The sequence below is a fragment of the Lolium rigidum genome, chromosome 7, assembly GCF_022539505.1.
Source record: "Lolium rigidum isolate FL_2022 chromosome 7, APGP_CSIRO_Lrig_0.1, whole genome shotgun sequence".
Classification (NCBI taxonomy): Eukaryota; Viridiplantae; Streptophyta; class Magnoliopsida; order Poales; family Poaceae; genus Lolium; species Lolium rigidum.
In genome coordinates this window covers 322,793,702-322,813,073 of record NC_061514.1, presented here as the reverse complement: position 1 = coordinate 322,813,073, position 19,372 = coordinate 322,793,702, and the positions used below count along the sequence as shown (strand labels likewise).

Sequence of the window (19,372 nt, the reverse complement as noted above, 5' to 3'; positions counted from 1 at the left end):
AGAGTGTCCGAGTAGTGGAAGTATGATCCCTAGGCCTTGTTTCCGAATAGAAAGTTACACCACGGAGAATTGCTTCCCACGCCGGCAAGCTATTTTACGGCACCGCTTGTTTACTGTTTTACTGCATCTTTACTTCCTGCAATATTACCATCATCTATACCACCTGTGTTTTACTATCTCTTCGCCGAACTAGTGCACCTATACATCTGACAAGTGTATTAGGTGTGTTGGGGACACAAGAGACTTCTTGTATTGTGATTGCAGGGTTGCTTGAGAGGAATATCTTTGACCTCTTCCTCCCTGAGTTCGATAAACCTTGGGTGATCCACTTAAGGGAAAACTTACTGCTGTTCTACAAACCTCTGCTCTTGGAGGCCCAACACTGTCTACAGGAATAGAAGCGTGTGTAGACATCATTGGGGACACAAGAGACTTCTTGTATCGTGATTGCAGGGTTGCTTGAGAGGAATATCTTTGACCTCTTCCTCCCTGAGTTCGATAAACCTTGGGTGATTCACTTAAGGGAAACTTGCTGCTGTTCTACAAACCTCTGCTCTTGGAGGCCCAACAGTGTCTACAGGAATAGAAGCGTGCGTAGACATCAACCAGCACCACGAGGAAGCAACTTGGACTTCCGTAGCTTCGGAAACCTATCCTTGCGAAAATGTACCCAGACCATATCACTAGGCTTGAACAACATCTCCTTGCTCTTCTTGTTCATCCTTGCAGCATTGCTCTTGCCTTTCTTCTCTATCAACTCTTTAGTCTTCACATGATTTTTTCGCACATAATCTTCCCTCTTGGATGCCTCCATATTGACTCTCTCATGTATGGGTAGAGGCAACAAATCAAGCGGAGTAATGGGTTTGAAACAATACACCACCTCAAACGGACACAACTCTGTGGTAGAATGTACCGCCCTGTTATAAGAAAACTCCACATGCGGCAAACAATCTTCCCACTCCTTCAGGTTCTTCTTGATCATGGATCTCAACAATTGTGACAATGTTCTATTCACCACTTCAGTTTGACCATCGGTTTGGGATGACAAGTAGTGCTGAAAAGCAGCTTCGTCCCCAGCTTTCTCCAAAGCGTCTTCCAGAAGTACCTCATAAACTTCACGTCACGATCAGAAACAATAGTCTTCGGGACTCCATGTAGACGTACAATCTCCCTGAAAAACAAGTTAGCAATATGCGACGCATCGTCGCTCTTGTGGCAGGCAATAAAATGTGACATCTTAGAGAATCTATCCACTACCACAAATATAGAATCATGGCTTCTCTTAGTACGCGGCAAACCCAACACAAAATCCATACTAATGTCTTCCCAAGGTGTAGTAGGTGCCGGTAACGGAGTATACAAATCGTGAGGCTTCAGCTTGGACTTGGACTTGTTGCAAGTAATGCACCTCTTCACATATCTGTCCACATCCCGCCTCATCTTTTGCCAATAAAAGTGATCAGCTAGCATGAGTAGCGTCTTCTCACGCCCAAAGTGACCCATCAAACCTCCAGCATGAGATTCCTGCAATAAGAGCAAACGCACAGACGATTCTGGAACACATAGTTTGTTAGCTCTAAACAAGAACTCATTATGTATGTGATATTTCTCCCATGCTTTACCAATAGCACACAAGCGATATGGTTCAGCAAAATCTTGATCACTAGCATACAAATCACATAGTATCTCTAATCCAGGAATTTTAACATCAAGTTGAGTTAATAGCATATTCTTCCTAGATAGAGCATCAGCAACAATATTATCTTTTCCCTTCTTATGCTTAAAATGTATGGAAAAGACTCAATGAACTCAACCCACTTAGCAAGACTCTTATGCAAAGTAGACTGAGCTTTTAGATATTTGAAAGCTTCATGATCAGAATGTATGATAAATTATTTTGGCCACAAGTAATGTTGTCAAACCTCAAGAACTCTAATTAAAGCATACAATTCTTTATCATCTATAGGATAGTTCAACTTAGCACCAGAAAGTTTCTCATAAAAATATGCAATTGGGTGACCCTCTTGCATCAACACACCTCCAATTCCAATACCACTAGCATCACATTCAATCTCAAATTGCTTATTGAAATCAGGAAGTGCAAGCAACGGTGCAGAAGTTAACAATCTTTTCAGTTCATCAAAAGCATGATCTTGGGCTGCGCCCCACTCAAAGACAACACCCCTTTTAGTTAAGTCATTCAAAGGTGCAACAATAGTACTAAAATTGGGCACAAATCTTCTATTAAACCTAGCTAGACCATGAAAACTTCGTACTTGACTCACATTCATGGGAGTATGCCAATTTTGAATAGCTTCAATTTTAGACACATCTACTTCTACTCCATGCTGAGAGACAACATAACCCAAAAATATGACCTTATCTTTGCAAAATGTGCATTTCTCAAGATTACCATAGAGTTTATTATCACGCAATACTTGCAAAACATGTCGAATATGTATAGTATGATCAGATTCATTGCGCCTGTAGATTAATATGTCATCAAAGTACACAACCACAAACTTGCCAATAAAATCACACAAAACATGGTTCATCAGTCTCATGAAAGTGCTAGGTGCATTAGTCAAACCAAAAGGCATTACTAACCACTCATATAAACAAAATTTTGTTTTAAAGGTTGTTTTCCATTCATCCCCATCTTTCATCCTAATTTGATGATAACCACTACGCAAATCAATTTTAGAGAAAACATCAGCACCACTCAATTTATCTAGCATGTCCTCTAAACAGGGAATAGGATGACGATATCGAATAGTAATGTTGTTTATCGCTCTACAATCTACACACATGCGCCATGTACCATCTTTCTTAGGAACTAGAATAACAGGAACATCACAAGGACTAAGGCTTATGCGGATATAACCTTTGTCGAGTAGCGCTTGTACTTGCTTCTGTATCTCCTTCGTCTCTTCGGGGTTCATCCTATATGGTGCCCTATTGGGCAGCGAAGCTCCGGGGATCAAGTCAATTTGATGCTCAATACCACGCAATGGTGGTAGTCCTGCGGGCACCTCCTCCGGAAACACGTCGCTGAATTCCTATAACACTTTAGAAACACCAAGAGGAATAGGGGTCATGTCGTTAGAAACCAAAACTGTACCCCTGTGCATGAGCACAAGAGGCATGGCTGTAGGATCCTCACTAAATTCTCTCATATCTTCTTTGGTGGCTAAAAGCACTAAGTAATTCACTCTCTCACTTTTCGTTATATCACTCACGACATTACAATTCTCTCGCCTATCTATAGGTGCATCCTCCAAGTTTACTTCAACTTTCTGATGAGATTCATTGACAATTTGTTGTGGTGACATAGGCTGTAAGTTGATGTTCTTGCCCTTGAACTCCAAGTGATATGTGTTGGCACGGCCATTGTGTTGCACAGAATGGTCATAGAGCCAAGGCCGACCCAATAGTAGGTGACACACCATCATAGGAACCACATCAAAATCAATGGAATTGTGTTCATGTTATCTTTTTCTTTTTTCTTTTTTTTCTTTTTATCACACGCAGCTATGTAGCTCTTTTTGCTTCTTTTCAAGTTTTTTTATTTTTATTTTATGACTCAACTCCTTGATAACAAGGCCAACAGATAATGCAAAGCACCAAAACCCTAATGAGCAGCCTGTCGAGCAGTAAAACTAGTCTCTTCTGGGGAAGTTTCTAGTCACTTATATCGAAAGGCTGTGTCTATGGTTTGGACAAACACACTGTATGCTATGTGGACTCGGAGCAACAAAAACTGACTCTAGATGAAAACGGAAACACAAACCATAACAATACTAGACGGAAGAAAAAGATACGCAAAAACAACTACGAAAAGCAACTAAAACTCGAAATTAGTGCAATCTAAGGCTATGGCAAACCCTAAACCTAATTTTTTTTGGCTTTTTCTGGATAGGAAACACTCACAACTCAACTATGGGGTGGATTGTGGATGGCTTACCGAGGAAACACTGCAATCTGATACCAAGATGATAAAGGGGTGGCCCGATCTTCTCAGTAAGCAACAGCGGTGATGATGATCACGGGATAAACACAGCGGAGATAACTTGATGATGAAGTGGATGATAACTTGTATGACGCAACGAGATCTCTTGATTGGTCCCTGTCGCCAATGCAACAGCTCTCAACCCTGCAAGATATTCGCAACTCTACACACTTGCGCACGTAGCCGCCGACTACGAAGCGGTAAGTTACAACCATCTAATTCCCAATGGAACAGCAGATCACACAAGACTTTCAGGGTTTACACCAAATCAATGCAATATGGTGTAAGGATTCAATAGAGTTGCAAAGCAATCAACTATGAACTAGGGTTTATCTTAAATGTGGTCTAAGCCTAATTTGGGGGCGTCCTGGGCACTTATATAGGGGTTCAGGTCGACCAGGGTTCGAGAAAATACAAGAATAACCGACCCAGATCGGTATCTGGTCGAGACAGACTCGGACACGGCCGGCTCAGGGTCCTGGTCGACCGGGCCTGAGACCGTGTCAGGCCGGTTGAAACCGGAACTGGCGCCAGGTGGAAATCGGCTAGGTGTCCAGGCTTACTAGATGTGGCCCGGCTGGCACAAGCGTGGCGCCCGGTTTGGACCGGACGGATCCGACGTGGAAGCCGGTCGGACCGGGGCTGGGACCGGGTGGCCCGGCGGCACGGCCAGTCTGACCGGGCCTGACGCCGGCCTGAACTGCATCTCCTCCTCTCGCGCATGCCTCCCGCTCCTCCCTCGCGCGTCCATGGGGTGTCTTCATGTCCAGCTCCATGTCCAGCTTCACGTCCAGCTTCTTGTCCAGCTGCTCCTCTCCTTGTCGTGCGATGCTTGCTTCCTCTTCATACGTGATCATACATAAGTAATACGACTTAGGCAGTATAAAGTTCTCATCGATCAAAATATTACTTAGGAACAAGTTCACCTGTTGTTTGAGTAGCTTCGCACGAGCTCGTGTTATTGGTCCAATCCTGACTTCATTGGACTTGAGCTTCACAGCAGGATCATCTTCATCTTGCAATGACGGGGGTAGTAGTGTAGTAGGGATGTCCTCATCAAGGGTGGTGTTGGGGAGGCAGGTGCCGGAGGTGCGTCCGTGCAGCAGTGGGGTCGGTCGACTGCGCGCGTGCGGTTCGTTCTCCAGAGGGAGACGGGATAGGTTGGCACTTTGGACTCCCGAGCGGCGGCTCCTTATGGTGGGCAGTCTCGGCTGTGTGGGCAGCGGGATGGTCAACGTGGTGCAGGAGATCCCCGTGCTCCTTCCCAGATCTTGGCGTATTTCGTGGGACGGTGGTCGCTATTCGGGCGAAAGCCCTGCCCGTCATTGCCAGTGCGAGTGACGTCGGCACTCTCGAGCGCCGAGTCCATCCTTGGGGCGTCATTGAAGATGGTGCTCCTCCACCATTTGCTCCGGGTGAAAATCCTCAGTCTGGTTCGCCGGACGGGGCAATGACGACGCCTTGGCGCTGCTTCCTTCTTGAAGGCGCCGCCTTTGGAGCCACTGGTCATGTCAATTGGTGGTTGCGGTGTGGTTCTTTGGATACGACTGAGTGGCTTTCGGAATGGCGGTCTTCCCGTGGGGAGAAGGCTCAGAATCTCTTCTTTCTCGGTTGCCCGACTATCGGCTATAACTCGAGCTGTAGGGTGAGCGTTCCATCATCTAACGGTACGGTGCCCTCGAACCTGGGCAAGGTGGCAGGGGCCCTCTTCGGCGATGGACTGGTTGTCCCGTGATGCAATGTGTCCGTGTTTGGAGCAGATGAAGGCATTCTCTTTTGTTGGTGTGGCGTTCTCCGCTTCGCTTCCTCTACCTTGATCAGCGTTTATTTCGACTTCTAAAGACCTAGGCGTTTGCAGGCTATGTATCTCGTTTCATTTTGTGTTGCCATGTAATGGTTCTGGATTTTGTTGTTGTTCTCCTCAACACCCTGTAATTCTAGCCGTTGGTGGCTTTATTCATTTAAAGCTGAGCATAATGCCTTATGTTTTAAAAAAATTCTCTTGTAAACGATATTATATTTCAGTTTGCTTAAATGGAAAGGGGTTGAAGTTTCGTTGGAAAATATCGTAAAAAAACACTCATGTACATACGATAACATGAGCTTTAAATTAAAAACGATAATATTTGTCCAAAAAAACTCAATATGTGTGCAATACATTTTTCAAAAGATAGAAAATAAACTAAGTGCTTAGTTACGCCTTGTGTGGCGTGCCTGCATGAGAATCAGAGGACGCCTACTCACAGGGATGGAGCCAGAAGTTGAACTCAAGGAGGACAGAGCTAGACTAATTAGGAGGGGTAAAGTAGCTAAAACACCATAGACATGGAGCGAATGTTAGCCAATTTCCTTAAGAAAATCATGGCCAGAAGGGGGGAGGAGGGCCGGGGGGTCATCTAGACCATCTTCAAGGCATGTTGAATGCTTTGCTCGTCCAGTGGTCGTTTCCCACGTGGGCTACCATCTGTCAGGATAAACGCAACACATCCCCTTCAATTGCCCTTGATACGATGATATCATATCGGGGATGGCAAAAGGGATGGCTGGTGATAACCGGTCAACGTTGGCCGAGTGAAGTGAAAAATGTTCGATTGTATAGGAGAGAGGCGAATGCCAGGGGTGGAAGAAAAGTTTTGGCGCAAAACCTCCCGCTGCTGTCCGCCGTCGTACCGACTACTACGACTCATGTGGCTGTGTCGATGACAGGGGTGACAACTAGGGGTTGAACAAAATAGTTGAAATAGAAAGCAACCTTACCGCCGTCCTCCGTCCGCGCTTCCGAAGTTGCCCTAGGAGCGATCAGAGAGACTCTTTCAGAGATAAAATATTTTTATTTTTTGGAATAAGGAAAATAAACATATTGAAACTTTTTTTTTGTATGCGGGTTTGCCATAGGAGCTATGGAATATTAGGAAGAGAGAACAGCCATTCACCAGAATGCAGACGTACACTATATGCAGCCTGATATTTTTCAGAAAAACAAAATCGGTATCTAAAAGCTTCAAGAAAATATAATATTTCTACTGATACATAAAGATGATTTCTATGAACGTCAGAAATATGGTATCTTGGCCAAATAAAAAATATTTTAGTACGTAGGTGTTAAAATATTTGATTGTATCTTCATATTTTACTTTTTTTCTGTAGGTCACTGAAAGAAACATAATTATATGTACAATGTAGACATCTATATGCTTTTATACCTTCAATAGACTTTTTAGAGTGCTAAAATGAAGATTTCTAAAGACAGGGCTACATGTACCCAGCTGGGGTTTCGGGTTCACCGTGCATATGTGGCTAGATTATTCCATGGCTAGGAACCTAGACATGTGGGGATCTGGTAATTACTCTTTTTTTTTAAAAACAAGAGAGGGGTCTGGAAGACCCCAAAGAACCATTCATTCAACACGTGCCGGGTACATTTTACACCGAAGTCCTTTTACATCACTCGCACAGAGAAACCAAAAATTTGAAGAAAGGACCTCGGAATTAACAAGAAACACCCTGGAGCAAAAGAAGAAAACGCAATCAAGCCCATGGGCCAGTCGCCGGCGATCTCAAGACGTTTCCGTCGAGATACGGCACCGAAATGCCCAGCAGCACACTTCCGGTGAGGCTTAGCATCCACCGGCCACCTCTCCTCCTCCGGGGACGGACCACTTGGCGTTGAAGAGGTGTTGAGCTCCGGCGAACGAAGCAGAGGAGGGCCTCCGACATGGAGGTTGGAATAGGGCCGCCTTGCCGGCCAAGGATCACGGCGCCGCATGATGACGCCGCGTGTTTCGCTCGAAGGAGTTCTTGGACAGCAACTCCGTATCACCCTATAGGCAGAAGCCAACGAGCAGGGGCCGCCAGAGCATCGCGGCCGCTTCTCATCTGGCCACCATGGCGAGGAAGAAGAAGCTGCGCACTAGCCTCGGCCAGCCACATGCCACATCGGCAGAGAGGACAGGGTCTTCCATCAGAAACCAAAACCAGCACACCGCACTCCAGCTCCTCCTCGCCACCAAGGCCGGCCAGGAGAGAAGTCACAGTGTACCTCGCCGCAGGAAGAATGATCCCCACCTCGCCTCCACGGCCGGCCTGGGGATCTCCGTCTTACCAGCAGGCAAAGGATGGAGAAGAGCCTGTCGCCGCATCTTTATTGAAGAAGACGGCGTTGCTTGCCGCCTCATCTCCCTCCGATCACCGGAGCAGAGAAATTTCCAGCAGCAACCCTAGCTTGGCCAAGATTTGGCGGCAAGGATCCTGGCCACCGCCTCCTCTATGGGGCATCCGCCCAAAACGGTGGCAAACAGCCACAAACAACACTAAATATGAAGATCTACACCTAAGCTACTCCGGCGCTTCACCTCCACCGCCTCCGGCCGGCTATTCCGGCGGAGTGGCTTCGGATCGGCCCGGCGGAGAGAGAGGGGTCGACCGAGTACTGTAGCAAGGTGAGAGCTAGTGGTGGCGTAAAGAATCAAGTGCCTCCTGGTAATTACTCTAAATACATTATGTTTGTTATATACTTCGTACCCTCATGAGAGATCAATTGACATGAGAGGACACCTAAGTTCAAATGTCTTGTTCTTTGGACTATAAGCTATATATATTGCTTTGATTTCAGCTAATCGGTACGATAAATAGTTCATACTGCGCAAGACAACTGCCAAAAAATAGATGTATAAAAATAAGTAACCCGCTGACAATGTACTAAGAAGTTAATCAGATACGGATGAAAGGAAGCTGGCTTAAGCTATTCGGAAGAAGGTATTAACGAGGCAAGCATGATAAACCTAAGGACTATACTTCCAGCTGCCATATAAATTGGACTCCACACTCCCAGTACTAAAAGTCCAATGTAAGATGTTGACTCTTTGGTGTATAATGATAAGGATCAGGGTTGTTTTCTCCTGCAAACAAGTGTAGTGCGTGTACGTAGATGTCCATGGCTATGGCTAGCTAGGAGCTAGAGCAAATTAACTGAATAAGCGGTAATTATTTGGCGCGTAGTCAAACAGGGCATGTAGATATACTGTTCGGTTGACTGGCGCACGTATTTTGTCAACAGTCCGTGGATGGTTAGAAGGAAATTGAACCCTAGCTGGCAGCAGTATTGCATGTCCGCTACCGCAAAATGGAGGACATGTATGCACTGTTGTCCAAGCCATGGTTTTTAACAGGAACCTCCATCGCTCCTTGTTGGAACAGGCCCGGAAGGGCTGCCCATGTGCTATGCTGCGCCCTAATCAGCCATGCCGACTGAGGGATAGGGAGTTATTACTTGAACTAGATGTTATTATCCTTTGACTAATCGGTAAGATTAGTGGTTAACTGATGCACATACGGAGTAAGGAACAAACTATCCAGCAATGTAGCGACAGTGATAGAAATTGACCAGAGTGACCGAAAGTAAACCAACATTATTCTTTGGCTAGTTAAACGACTCAGGCACAACGATAAGCGAGGGATTGATTATCATTGCATCTGTCCCAAATTGGACTCCACTCACGAGTAGCTAAAAGTCCAATGCAGATATTTTATTCTTGTAGTGGATAATAATAAGTATGGATGTCTTTTCATGTGAGGATGCAAGTGTGTAGATGTCCAAGCCTAGGCACGAAGAAAATAAGTACGGCAACAAAATTTTCCGCTAACATAGAAAACAAAGGAAAGCTTAATAACATTGATAACATTGCTATGGTCTAAAGGTGGAGGGGAGAAGGACACGGAGAATAAACATGTGGTGTCAGTGGAACCGAAGAAGAATATAACATGTGGCGTGAGTCGAAAGCCTCGAGCAAAGCATCCATAGTCACTCATCTCGAAGCTGTAGTTGGTCGTCGGAGGCAGTCTTATCCGAGCTACACGTAATTTACTAGCGCTGACAGCAACAAAGGTGATATTAGAGGGGAGCTACAAGCAGTACGTAAGAGGGAGCAATTGGTGGATGGTTGCAAGTTGGTGCCCAATGTGGAATCCCCACCTACTCACTCGGAACATCACTTAGTTAGATGCATCACACTTCTTTTTTTCTTTTACTAAGAAAGCCTTGCAGTACACTACCAGCCACATATGAGAAATTACTAGTCACCTATATACAAATATACCGAGATTCTAGTTTGTCGTTTTATGTTTTGGCACGTCAATTCTTTTTTATCTATTTTCAAAAAGTATGACGACCGTTGGGATTTGTATTGATTAATGCATAACCCCACCTACTCAATAATCAAAACCTAATCGCCAATGATATCTCCACAATCTTACCACGAAACCAAATTAGAGAGAAACATAATAATAATAAGTACACTACTCGTAAGGAAAGCCTTAAAACAAATTTATCACATGTACGCAAATGTTGTCAAACCGAATAAATGTTGGAACTTGAAATCTTCGCAAAGTCGATCATTGAGCCAACACCTTGAAAAAGGTAACAACGCACATACTTCGATATTGCATGCTCTAGATGGAGGAGAGATCATGTGTTTTCACCCGTAGTATCCGTACACACTTCTACCCGCAATTTATAATTGGGTTGATGACTTATCGCTAGCCATTTCCGAGTGCCAAGAGAGACCAATCCCGCTCACATCATAAGACTACTCACAATGGGAATATCACAGCTAGTATCATGTACTACATGTATGCAAAAAGCTGATGTGTCACATCAATTAATGATGAAAGAGATGATAGTGGTATCATAAGTAGATACCGTATCATATCACGTAGAACTAGAAAAAATAATGCCAAACAAATCTTGTACAAACTTTTGTACTGAGATTCTACAAATTATTAAATACATGTAACATATGATATTATTATATAATACTACATGATACTTTGCATTGTGAAGATAATATCGTACACTAGTATCATATATACATGATACTACTATATGATACTCTTCATTGTGACTAGTCTAAGAGAAGACATGGAAGCACGCGAGGACCTCATACGGGCCAAAGTTTGAAGAGGGGAAGGGTGAAGCAAAAGTCACATCGAAATCAACCTCATCACGGCATAAGATGTTTATTTTGACTTTGGAAATATATATAGGCTTGTGCCATGCAATTAGCTGTATGTATAAATAGACCACGAGCCAAGGTACATGGATTTGGGTCGTTGACATCTAGGTATACATTTTTCATTTTGATTACGGCCTAACGCACCGGCCTTTGACTTGAGCATTTCGTGAGGGGTTTGACATATTTTCTAGCTGCCTCCACTAGCGCCTCACGGAATCCGCGCGCTATAAAGATCCACAGCCTTCATGTATTTATGTGCACGTAAGACATCGATGTGGATGGCGCCGCGCTCTTGTCGGCTTCTGCTCTTCGCCTCGGCGACGGCCATCTCCTGCCTCGGCGCCGCCACTGGCTCCGGCCACTACAGCTTCCCGGTGTTCGACGGCAAGTCGACGACCGACGGCGTCGTGGTGGTCACCAACTCGTCCATGCTGGCGCCGGCCACCTTCCTCTTCGACGCCCAGCTCTTCCCGGAGTTCAACGAGTCCGAGGGCTTCGTGCTCCTCGCCCGGGCCGTCGCACTCTGGCGCGCCGCCGCCGACGGCACACGCGACGAGGCGTCCTTCAACACCAGCTTCACGGTGGACGGCTCGGACGCGGTCGCGTTCGTCGTCCTCCTCGACAGCTTCCCGCCGTTCAACAGCAAGAACCGGAAGCCGCCACGGGACAGGAATGGCCCGGCCTGCTTGTCTGCCGTTGCCCCCGCATCGAGCGCCGGTGCAAACAGCCTCGCCGCCGTGGAGGTTGGCACGGTAAGCTCGTACGGTCCACGGCCACCACCGGGTGTCGGCCTGAACGTCACCATCACGCCGAACAGTTCGTCTGCAGCCGGCGCCAGCCAGCTCGCCGTGCGGATCGAATACAACGCCTCCGTGCACCGCCTGTCGGTCTACGTCGGCGACAGCACACCCGCCCTCCTCGATGCGCCGCTCGACCTCGCCGGCCGTCTGCCTGCCCAGGACGCGCTGGTGGGGTTCTTCGCCGCGACGGTCCGGGACGTCGTCGTCGGCGTGAGCGGCTGGGAGCTCACGGTCGACGCTCTGTCAGACGACGACGGCAACGCTGGACCACCGCGTCAACATGACGACGAACAGAGCGCGCGGTTGTCGCCGTCATCGCGGCTGGCGATACTGCTCGCGGTGCTGGGTTCTGTGGCGGCCGTGTGCGTCGCCGTCGTCTCCGTGATGTTGTACCGCGTCGTGTCCAGGCGCAGAGCGGTCGACATGGAGGTGCAGAAATGCTACAAGGATTACTTCGCGAGGACGACTCACTGATCGAGTGAAGTCAAGTGCTTGGTGTGGCTGTGACGACATTAGCCAGCTGCTGGTCGCCCGACGGGATCCTATTTCGCCATGTCATACATGTCACCTGGCAAAGACCGGCACCGATCAATCTGGAGTTGGACAAGGCGCCTGGCGAAGAGGGCTTTGCTAGCGGGCGACAACAATCAAATTGCTCGACCTCGTTGGAAGATTCACAAGCATTTTCCAGTAGAAAAGGACTCATATGAAATTTCAGGGATATGAACATGCATATACCAGAGCATTTTGTCAGCATTATCTCTATCTACAATCTAATGACTTGCCAGACCATGTTGAGTTATATTTGTTTAGTTAAGTTTTTCTCTTTCCTTATTTACATATTTTATCCCAAGAATCAATTAAAATACTTCCTCCTCCTATGAAATTTATTTTAACTTTGTCCAAATTTAAATGTGTCTAGACATAAAAATAAATAACTTGTCGAGACTAATATATTTCAAAGGATCATATATCTTGTGACGGCCTCGGTTGTCTATCACCTTCTCGCCTTAGACATGGATCCTTGGTTCATCAAGGCGGTGGACAAGCTTCGACGAGGCTTCTTCTGGGCCGGCAGGGAAGACGCTAGGGGCGGTAGCTGCATGGTGGCTTGGCACCTGGTGTGCCAGCCTAAGAGCCTCGGCGGTTTGGGCCTCCATAATCTTCGTTGGCTGAATGTTGCTCTCCGCACACGGTGGCTTTGGTTGCAACGCTCTGATGGCACCAAACCGTGGCTTGGCCTAGACGTCCGAGTCAGCGGCGAGGCGCGTGCTTTGTTCGATGCTTCGGTAAGGATCGAAGTTGGGAGCGGTGCCTCCATTCTGTTATGGGAGGATGCCTGGATCGGTGGCCTCACTGCTGCGACCATCGCCCCGGATCTCCTCAGCCTCGTCAGGGTATCCATTCGCCGGCGCCGGTCAGTTCAGGAAGGCCTGGCGGGGAACGCGTGGACTGCGGATATCACCGGCGAGCTTTCCGTGGAGGCTGTGATTCAATATCTGCGACTCTGGGCGGCAGTCGCACAGGTGCCGCGGAGTGGGGCTGAGGAGGACCGGTTCGGCTGGAAGTGGCGCGGCGACGGGCAGTTCTCTTCTAAGTCCGCTTACCGTGTACTCTGGCATGGTACGTGCGGGCTGCCAGGGGCGACGTTAGTTTGGGACTCCTTCGCACCACTGCAATACAAGTTGCATGCGTGGCTGGCCCTTAGGCGTCGCTGTTGGACGGCGGACCGAAGGCGGCGCCGCGGGTTGCCCACTCACACGCTATGCCCCCTTTGCAATGTCGTCGATGAAACCCTCGACCACCTCTCGCTTCACTGCGTCTACGCCCATGGGGTGTGGTCCGGCTTGGTGGCTCGGCTTGGTCTCCCAAACATCGTTCCTATGGGGGTCGAGGGCATCAATGATTGGTGGCTCCGGGCGGCTCTTCGGTTCCCGCCGGCGGGGAGGAAGAAGGCCAACTCGCTCATCATGCTTACCTTGCGCATGCTTTGGCTTGAACGAAATGCCAGGGTTTTTGATGGGAAGACCACTCCATTGGATGTTACCTTGAGGCTAGTCCTTGAGGAGTGGAGGGTCTGGTGTGAGTGTAGAGGTAGGCGGACTAGAGATGTACACTAGTTTTGGCCTGCTTTCGTAGGCCGGTTTGGGTGGTGGCTTTCTTTCGCTTGTATGGGACATCTTGGTCCGCTTCTTATGCTTAATACAATGACACGCAGATCTCCTGCGGGTTCTCAAAAAAAATTGAGAGAAGTTGTGGCCGGACTGAAGGGAGTAAAACATGGGCATAGATCTAAAAGGGAATGCAGAATTCACGCTCCAACATCAGAGCATCTCCAGTCGCGTCCCCCAAAGCGTCCCCCAAAGGGATTTGGAGCGCGCCGGACGAAAATGAAGGAGATATGCCCTAGAGGCAATAATAAAGTGGTTATTATTTATATCTTTATGTTTATGATAAATGTTTATATATCATGCTAGAATTGTATTAACCGAAACATTAGTACATGTGTGATATGTAGACAAACAAGAAGTCCCTAGTATGCCTCTTAAACTAGCTTGTTGATTAATGGATGATTAGTTTCATAATCATGAACATTGGATGTTATTAATAACAAGGTTATGTCATTGTGTGAATGATATAATGGACACACCCAATTAAGCGTAGCATAAGATCTCGTCATTAAGTTATTTGCTATAAGCTTTCGATACATAGTTACCTAGTCCTTATGACCATGAGATCATGTAAATCACTTATACCGGAAAGGTACTTTGATTACACCAAACACCACTGCGTAAATGGGTGGCTATAAAGGTGGGATTAAGTATCCGGAAAGTATGAGTTGAGGCATATGGATCAACAGTGGGATTTGTCCATCCCGATGACGGATAGATATACTCTGGGCCCTCTCGGTGGAATGTCGTCTAATGTCTTGCAAGCATATGAATGAGTTCATAAGAGACCACATACCACGGTACGAGTAAAGAGTACTTGTCAGGAGACGAGGTTGAACAAGGTATAGAGTGATACCGAAGATCAAACCTCGGACAAGTAAAATATCGCGAGACAAAGGGAATTGGTAATGTATGTGAATGGTTCATTCGATCACTAAAGTCATCGTTGAATATGTGGGAGCCATTATGGATCTCCGGATCCCGCTATTGGTTATTGGTCGGAGTGAGTACTCAACCATGTCCGCATAGTTCTCGAACCGTAGGGTGACACACTTAAAGTTGGATGTTGAAATGGTAGTTCTTGAATATGGAATGAAGTTGGAATATTTGTTCGGAGTCCCGGATGTGATCCCGGACATCACGAGGAGTTCCGGAATGGTCCGGAGAATAAGATTCATATATAGGATGTCATTTTATGTGAATAAAATGTCGCGGAAGGTTCTATGGAAGGTTCTAGAAGGTTCTAGAAAAGTCCGGAAGAAACCACCAAGGAAGGTGGAGTCCACAAGGGACTCCACCTCCATGGCCGGCCAGCCCTAGTGGGGGTGGAGTCCCAAGTGGACTCCACCATAGGGGGCCGGCCACCCCCCCTATGGGAGGTGGAAATCCCACCTTTGGGTGGGAGTCCTAGTTGGGCTAGGTTTCACCACCATATGGAAGGTTTTTGGTTCGGGTCTTATTCGAAGACTTGGAGACCAACTCTTGGGGATCCACCTATATAATGAGGGGCCAAGGGAGGGGGCCGGCAACCCCAAGACCACAAGCTGGCCGCCCCCATAGAGTGGCCGGCCACCCCTCCCAAACCCTAGCCAAGCTCCTCTCCTCCATATTGCCCGCATAGCTTAGCGAAGCTCCGCCGGACTTCTTCACCGCCACCGACACCACGCCGTCGTGCTGTCGGATTCAAGAGGAGCTACTACTTCCGCTGCCCGCTGGAACGGGGAGGTGGACGTCGTCTTCATCAACAACCGAACGTGTGACCGAGTACGGAGGTGCTGCCCGTTCGTAGCGCCGGAACCGATCGTGATCAAGATCTTCTACGCGCTTTTGCAAGCGGCAAGTGAACGTCTACCGCAGCAACAAGAGCCTCCTCTTGTAGGCTTTGGAATCTCTTCAAGGGTGAGACTCGATAATCCCCTCGTTGCTACCGTCTTCTAGATTGCATCTTGGCTTGGATTTCGTGTTCGCGGTAGGAAAATTTTTGTTTTCTATGCAACGTTATCCTACAAGTGGTATCGAGCCGTGTCTATGCATAGATGGTTGCACGAGTAGAACACAATGGTTTGTGGGCGTTGATGCTCTTGTTATCTTTAGTTGAGTACTTTGCATCTTTATGGCATAGTGGGATGAAGCGGCTCGGACTAACTTTACATGACCGCGTTCATGAGACTTGTTCCTCGTTCGACATGCAACTTGTATTGCATAAGAGGCTTTGCGGGTGTCTGTCTCTCCTACTATAGTAAAGATTCAATTTACTCTTCTATTGACAACATTAGTATCAACGTTGTGGTTCATGTTCGTAGGTAGATTAGATCTATATCGAAAACCCTAAACCACGTAAAATATGCAAACCAAATTAGAGAGCGTCTAACTTGTTTTTGCAGGGTTTGGTGATGTGATATGGCCATAATGTGATGATGAATATGTATGAGATGATCATTATTGTATTGTGGCAACCGGCAGGAGCCTTATGGTTGTCTTTAAATTTCATGTTGAGTAGTATTTCAAAGTAGTTGTAATAGTTGCTACATGGAGGACAATCATGAAGACGGCGCCATTGACCTTGGTGCTTCGCCGACGATGATGGAGATCATGCCCGAAGATGATGGAGATCATGTCCGTGCTTTGGAGATGAAGATCAAAGGCGCAAAGACAAAAGGGCCATATCATATCACATATGAACTGCATGTGATGTTAATCCTTTTATGCATCTTATTTTGCTTAGATCGCGACGGTAGCATTATAAGATGATCCCTCACTAAAATCTCAAGATAATAAAGTGTTCATCCTTAGTAGCACCGTTGCCAAGACTTGTCGTTTCGAAGCATCTCGTGATGATCGGGTGTGATAGAATCAACAAGTGCATACAACGGGTGCAAGCCAGTTTTGCACATGCGGATACTAAGGTGGCCTTGACGAGCCTAGCATGTACAGACATGGTCTCGGAACACGTGATACCGAAAGGTAGAGCATGAATCATATGATTGATATGATGAACACTTTGAGTGTTCGCCATTGAAATTACACCTTGTCTCGTGATGATCGGACTATGGTGTGGTGGATTTGGTTCGTGTGATCACTAAGACAATGCGAGGGATATTGTTTTGAGTGGGAGTTCACCTAGATTTTTTAATTATATTGAATTAAAATTTGAACTCAATTTGTCATAAACTTAGTCTAAACTATTGCAAATATATGTTGTAGAGATGGCGTCCCCAATCAATTTTAACCAGTTCCTAGAGAAAGAAAAGCTTAAGAGCAACGGTAGCAACTTCACCGACTGGTTCCGTCATGTGAGGATCTTCCTCTCGGCGGAAATCTGCAATATGTGCTTGATGCACCGCTAGGTGACCCTCCTGCGAAACTGAAACCGATGAAGTAAAAGCTGTTTACGAGACTCGGAAAACTCGGTACTCTCAAGTTCGGTGTGCCATCCTGTGCGATCCGGAATCCGATCTTCAAAAACGTTTTGAGCACCACGATCCTCATGAGTTGATGAAAGAGTTAAAGACTATTTTCGAGACTCATGCGGCCGTGGAATGCTATGAAGCATCGAAACATTTCTTCGACTTGTATGATGGAAGAAGGCAGCTCCATTAGTGAGCACATGCTCGCCATGACAGGGCATGCGAAGAAACTCGGTGACTTGGGAATAGTGATTCCTAACGGATCGGGGATTAATCGTGTCCTTCAATCACTGCCACCAAGTTACAAGAACTTTGTGATGAACTACAATATGCAGAACATGAACAAGGAGTTACTCGAACTCTTTGGCATGCTAAAAGCTGCAGAGATTGAGATCAAGAAAGAGCACCAAGTGTTGATGGTCAACAAGACCACCAGCTTCAAGAAACAGGGCAAGTCTAAGGGAAAATTCAAGAAGGGTGGCAAGAAAGCTGCCACGCCTCCTATGAAACCTAAGAACGGCCCTAAGCCTGATGCTGAGTGCTATTACTGCAAGGAGAAGGGACACTGGAAGCGTAATTGCTCCAAGTATCTGGCTGATCTGAAAAACGGCCTTGTCAAAAAGAAGAAAGAAGGTATATCTGATATACATGTTATAGATGTTTATCTCACTGGTTCTCGTTCTAGTACCTGGGTATTTGATACTGGTTCGGTTGCTCATATCTGTAACTCGAAACAGGAACTAAAGAATAAACGAAGACTACTGAAAGATGAAGTGACGATGCGCGTTGGAAATGGATCCAAAGTCGATGTGATCGCTGTCGGCACACTTCCTTTACATCTACCTTCGGGATTAGTTTTAAGCCTAAATAATTGTTATTTTGTACCTGCGTTGAGCATGAACATTATATCTGGATCTTGTTTAATGCAAGACGGTTATTCATTCAAGTCTGAGAATAATGGTTGTTCTATTTTTATGAATAATATCTTTTATGGTCAAGCACCACAAAAGAATGGCTTATTTCTGTTAGATCTCGATAGTAGTGATACGCATATACATAACATTGATGCTAAGCGAATTAAATTGAATGATAATTCTACTTATATGTGGCAATCGTCGTCTTGGTCATATTGGAGTGAAACGCATGAAGAAACTCCATACTGATGGATTACTAGAATCACTTGACTTTGAGTCACTTGATAGATGCGAAGCATGTCTGATGGGAAAAATGACTAAGACTCCATTTTCTGGTATGATGGAGCGAGCTACTGACTTATTGGAAATTATACATACCGATGTGTGTGGACCAATGAGCGTAGCATCGCGCGGTGGTTATCGTTATGTTCTAACCTTCACAGATGATCTGAGTAGATATGGGTATATCTATTTCATGAAACATAAATCCGAAACTTTCGAGAAGTTTAAGGAATTCCAAAGTGAAGTAGAAAATCAACGTAACAAGAAGATTAAATTTCTACGATCTGATCGTGGAGGTGAATATCTGAGTTATGAGTTTGGCATGCATTTAAAGAAATGCGGAATACTTTCACAATTGACACCGCCGGGAACACCACAGCGAAACGGTGTGTCCGAACGTCGTAATCGAACTCTCTTAGATATGGTTCGTTCTATGATGTCTCTTACTGATTTGCCGTTATCATTTTGGAGTTATGCATTAGAGACAGCCGCATTCACTTTAAATAGAGCACCATCAAAATCCGTAGAAACGACACCGTATGAATTATGGTTTAATAAGAAACCTAAGTCTGTCGTTCTCGAAAGTTTGGGGTTGCGAAGCCTATGTAAAGAAGTTACAACCGGACAAGCTAGAACCCAAAGCGGAGAAATGCATCTTCATAGGTTACCCTAAGGAAACTATTGGGTACACTTTCTATCACAGATCCGAAGGCAAAATCTTTGTTGCTAAGAACGGAACCTTTCTTGAGAAAGAATTTCTCACTAAAGAAGTGACT

At 46.2% G+C, this 19,372-nt stretch overlaps 1 protein-coding gene across 1 annotated transcript; it reads left to right on the top strand.

The window, feature by feature from the left end:
• Positions 1 to 11,294: 11,294 nt before the first annotated feature.
• On the top strand, positions 11,295 to 12,296 carry LOC124673305. Its single transcript, XM_047209413.1, has one exon. It carries the CDS (start codon positions 11,295 to 11,297, stop codon positions 12,294 to 12,296), a length of 1,002 nt encoding a protein of 333 aa, XP_047065369.1.
• The last annotated feature ends 7,076 nt before the right edge of the window (positions 12,297 to 19,372 follow it).

What these genes read in the sequence shown, in the direction of transcription:
- LOC124673305 (XM_047209413.1), top strand. Translation starts at nt 11,295, where the DNA reads ATGTGGATGGCGCCGCGCTCTTGTCGGCTTCTGCTCTTCGCCTCGGCG.